The sequence below is a fragment of the Sinocyclocheilus anshuiensis genome, unplaced genomic scaffold (assembly GCF_001515605.1).
Source record: "Sinocyclocheilus anshuiensis isolate Anshui unplaced genomic scaffold, SAMN03320099.WGS_v1.1 scaffold799, whole genome shotgun sequence".
Classification (NCBI taxonomy): domain Eukaryota; kingdom Metazoa; phylum Chordata; class Actinopteri; order Cypriniformes; family Cyprinidae; genus Sinocyclocheilus; species Sinocyclocheilus anshuiensis.
The window spans coordinates 946,572-950,602 of record NW_015548231.1 but is presented as its reverse complement, the minus strand read 5'-3'; the positions used below and the strand labels follow the sequence as shown (position 1 = coordinate 950,602).

At 35.6% G+C, this 4,031-nt stretch overlaps 1 protein-coding gene across 1 annotated transcript in view; it reads left to right on the top strand.

The window, feature by feature from the left end:
- Positions 1-892: 892 nt before the first annotated feature.
- LOC107654639 (protein transport protein Sec24C) overlaps positions 893-4,031 on the top strand; it is a 14,522-nt gene continuing 11,383 nt past the window's right edge. Inside the window, exons 1-5 of the mRNA XM_016441817.1 lie at positions 893-1,192; positions 1,936-2,191; positions 2,287-2,360; positions 3,054-3,122; positions 3,243-3,373. Coding sequence (XP_016297303.1) covers positions 1,957-2,191; positions 2,287-2,360; positions 3,054-3,122; positions 3,243-3,373 — 509 coding nt within the window. The 5' untranslated portion in view covers positions 893-1,192; positions 1,936-1,956. The remainder of the gene's footprint in view (positions 1,193-1,935; positions 2,192-2,286; positions 2,361-3,053; positions 3,123-3,242; positions 3,374-4,031) is intronic.

Below are 4,031 nucleotides of genomic sequence, written 5' to 3'. Positions count from 1 at the left end.
CATCAGTGGACTGAGGGCATGCAGAAGAGTAGATGAAATATTTACTACCACCTCCACCTCCATTCTTGTTTTAGGCAAGTGTTTGTTCTAACTATGATGGACCACTGTGTAAATAGCTGGCCTTTATGTGCACATTAACCCTTAAAATCATGCATGTTTTGCAAATTATTCATACATGCCTTGTGGAATTACAAATTGCCCATATGCAAAAATGTCAGGCTTTGTAATGTCAATAAAATAATAATACTGAATATATTTTGGTATTTTATTTGTCACGTATCACATAGATATTGCAATAAATGATAGAACAGGATTCATTACTTCTGTACAGCACTTCTACAAATATGACATGATCAATGTTATTTATAAAAGTTTCAGAATTTCTTAGACAGTTCATCACAGAAAAGTTATGGAATGCTTAAGTGGTAGGGCCACAAAAAAAAAAGTGGTTGAGATAAAGGGTGGAATAAGACTCATTAAGTATTAAGAACTGTATTTATCCTAAATAAATAAGGTATCATCTAGCACAGTGATTGTGTAGTGTAGGATTTAGAGGATTTAAATTAATCTGGAAGTGTTTACCCATGTATGAGATCTGAGGAAAAAAAGTTAGAAGGCCCTATGTTTGTAACTGAACTGAGCACTGGACGTTTCTAAATAAATAAACAACAAAACTTTAATTTTTTGTATAACATTTTACATTTGTAGATTCAGTGGTAAATTGTATTGATGTTGGTCATATTAATTTTAGCAAATATTTTATAAAATACAAATACATTTTACATAGCGTTCACACCTCCATACGTATTGTGAGTCGTCACTGGCCCGTATGGGCGGAAGTGCTTGGTAACGCAGTGCTGCCATCTTGAGGTCATAATAATGATATTGCAACTACATTTTGGGTGAGACGTATTAACTGTGCGCACAGTAGAGACTTTGAAGACGGTGTGCTTTTAGTACGGAAGGCGGAGGGCTTTTGAAAATATTGAAATGCCATGTTTCTATGCGTTTTGAGGTTTCTACCATCTGAGCAGTGACGGAGCTGAAGACTGACACGTTAAAAATGTGATCTGACGGTAACCAGGCGACCGCTTTCTGCATCAATACCCGTATTTCCGTACTAATACCAACTATCTCTCAATTTTCGGGACGACTCGTGCTGAAATCTCCTAATAACATGAAGCATCGCATGGTAAAAATTCATTTTCTCAGTAGTGTGGAATCAAATACATTCAGACGGATGAGCGCATTTATACCGGTGTGATGTGATGGACGATCAGCTAATCACTGTTTGACAGTATGACTGACATAAATAGACCGAATTTGTATGTATGTAGAGAAGCTTTTTAATACAAATTTGAATTGCATCATGCCAGAAAGGTTACAGTGTACATACTGGTATTTTGGGCTTAATCTGGGATTATCATTCCGTTTTATGAAATGTGACCCTGGTCCCTGGACCACAAAACCAGTCGGGTCATTTTTTGTTTTAATTGATATGTATACAACACCTGAAAGCTGAATAAATAAGCTTTCCATTAATGTGTGGCTTGTTAGGATAGGACAATATTTGACCGAGATACAACTAGCCTATTTGAAAATCTGGAATCTGAGGGTGCAAAAAAAACAAAAACAAATCAAAATATAGAGAAAATCGCCTTTAAAGCTGTCCAAATGAAGTTCTTAGCAATGCATGTTACTAATCAATTGATCTATTTACGGTAGGAAATTTACAAAATATCTTAGTGGAACATGATCTTTACTTAATATCCTAATGATTCTTGGCATTAAAAAAAATCGATAATTTTGACCCATACAATGTATTTTTGGCTATTGCTACAAATATACCCCAGCGACTTAAGACTGGTTTTGTGCTCCAGGGTCACATATGAAAAGGAATGACTTTGCTCTGTAATGTTGTCTTGTATTATAAAGGTAGATTGAATTGGTCATAGAATGGAGGTTCCTGCAGTAAACCACAGCTATACACATCCACCACCACAGCCATGGGCCGGACAGAGTCCCAGGACCCCAAACAGGCCTTCACCCAGCTGTCCATTTCCTTCATATCACTATCCAAACCTGAACCCAGATCAGCAGAGTGTGACCCCCATGACCCAAACGACAGGAACCGCAGCAGGCCATCGGCCTCAGTCACTGTACTGGGACCCTTCACAGCAAAGCTACCAAGGTAAGAATAATACATCTTTGAACATCACAATCTATGGAGAATTTAGCTGTCTGATGGAAGAACATGCTAACATTTTTGATCCTGTCTTGTCACAGGAGTGTTAAAGCCTGTTCCTGAGATTACAAATAAGACGAATCAAGGAATGCCACAGAGAAGCTACTCATTACCAGTGAGTGCATGACATTGTAGGGGAGATCGGGGGATATTGTACCATTTTGTTTTCTTTTTTATGTCGTATTTCAGGGTACATTTTTCTTTTTTCAAACTAATTAAAATCCTATACTCATTCTACTTTATCTTATACAATTTTATATATATTATATTTTATATATAATATTATTCTTAAATGTTTTTCACCTTTATCTGGTATTAAATCATTTAGCTGTCCCAGATTAATATGCATTGAAACCAAAATTCTCACTGTAATTCTACATTGTAACAAAAAATGATTAAATATTTTTTAAAGTAAACTACAATAAAATATATTTTAACATACATGTAAAAAAAATGTTTCTACCAGTGACAGTGTAAGCATCTGTCATTATGGTGAACTTTTATCTCTAATTTAGTGATTTAATAAATAAAACAAAATTGTCATTAAATAAAACAATAGCACAACACAAGAAAAGTTCTGGAAATTCAAAAATATCTAAATTAAAAAGTTGTAACAATCACACTTCTTTTTCCCAGACAGAGTGAACTTTAATGAGTAAGTGCTCTTTAAGTGTCGTCAGTATGGCTTGTATGTGATTGATGAAAAGTTATCTAATTGTCTCAGTCTCATGTATTATACAAGCATGTGGCCCACATGATCTGTATTGAATTTACTGAAGAATCACTTTCTTTTCCTCTCTTTTGTCAGACGAGTCTAGTGTCAAATTCTAAGACAGAGTCTCGGTACGGCCTGGATCCTCAGCTTCTGCCCAGTGTGGTAAATGAACCGGCCCTCTTATTCTGTAATGTTTCCATCAAGACAGCTCAGGTTTGATTGCACTGTTGTGCATGGCTGTGTTATTTTGTCTCAGTTTCTAAATGTCTCTTAAATGTTCAGGTCCAGGTGATTAAAGAGGACAGGATCCAGTGGGAGGGGAAAGTGTTTGTTTCAGAATGCAAATCTTCAGTTCCCCCTCTCTCCTCAACACAATGCACCCTGGAGGACAGAGGTACTGTCACTGCTGCCAAGTTTAGCCCGCATTATCTTTTGACTTTGTTCCCAAATTCACATGAAAAATAAATGTGATGCACCTGGTTTTCTCATCACAACAGCTTTTGTTGTACTTTTGTTGAAATGATTTTGACCTTAACTGACTTTCAGACAGTGATGGAGCCAGACGCACAAAGGTAATGAAATATTGACAGGTGTTGTTCTTATAATGAGACATCATGATAATCTCAAACACAGCTGCTGTTTTTCAGTCTTGTAAATACAGCAGCACATTAACGGTGGAGTCCTGCTGACACTAGGACAAACACACAGTATGCTGTGCATTTCCATTACAGCTTCAATGTTCTTTCTTTAATTAGGCTGTTTTTAAAGTAATAATATGATCTTTATTATTATTAATAATAATAATAATATAATAAATACTATTATTACTACTACAACTAATAATAATGATTTAAATGCTGTTTGACCAAATACAACATCTGGCACCAAAAACATCATTATCTATTGATGGGCATTAAAAATTAATTGTGTATTCTGATCTTTTTCTTTTTTTTTTTGGAGAAAGAAATTAAATAGTGAAAGTGACATGACATGTGGCCAAGTATGGTGACCCATACTCAGAATTAGTGCTCTGCATTTATCCCATCCAAAGTGCACACACACAGCAGTGAA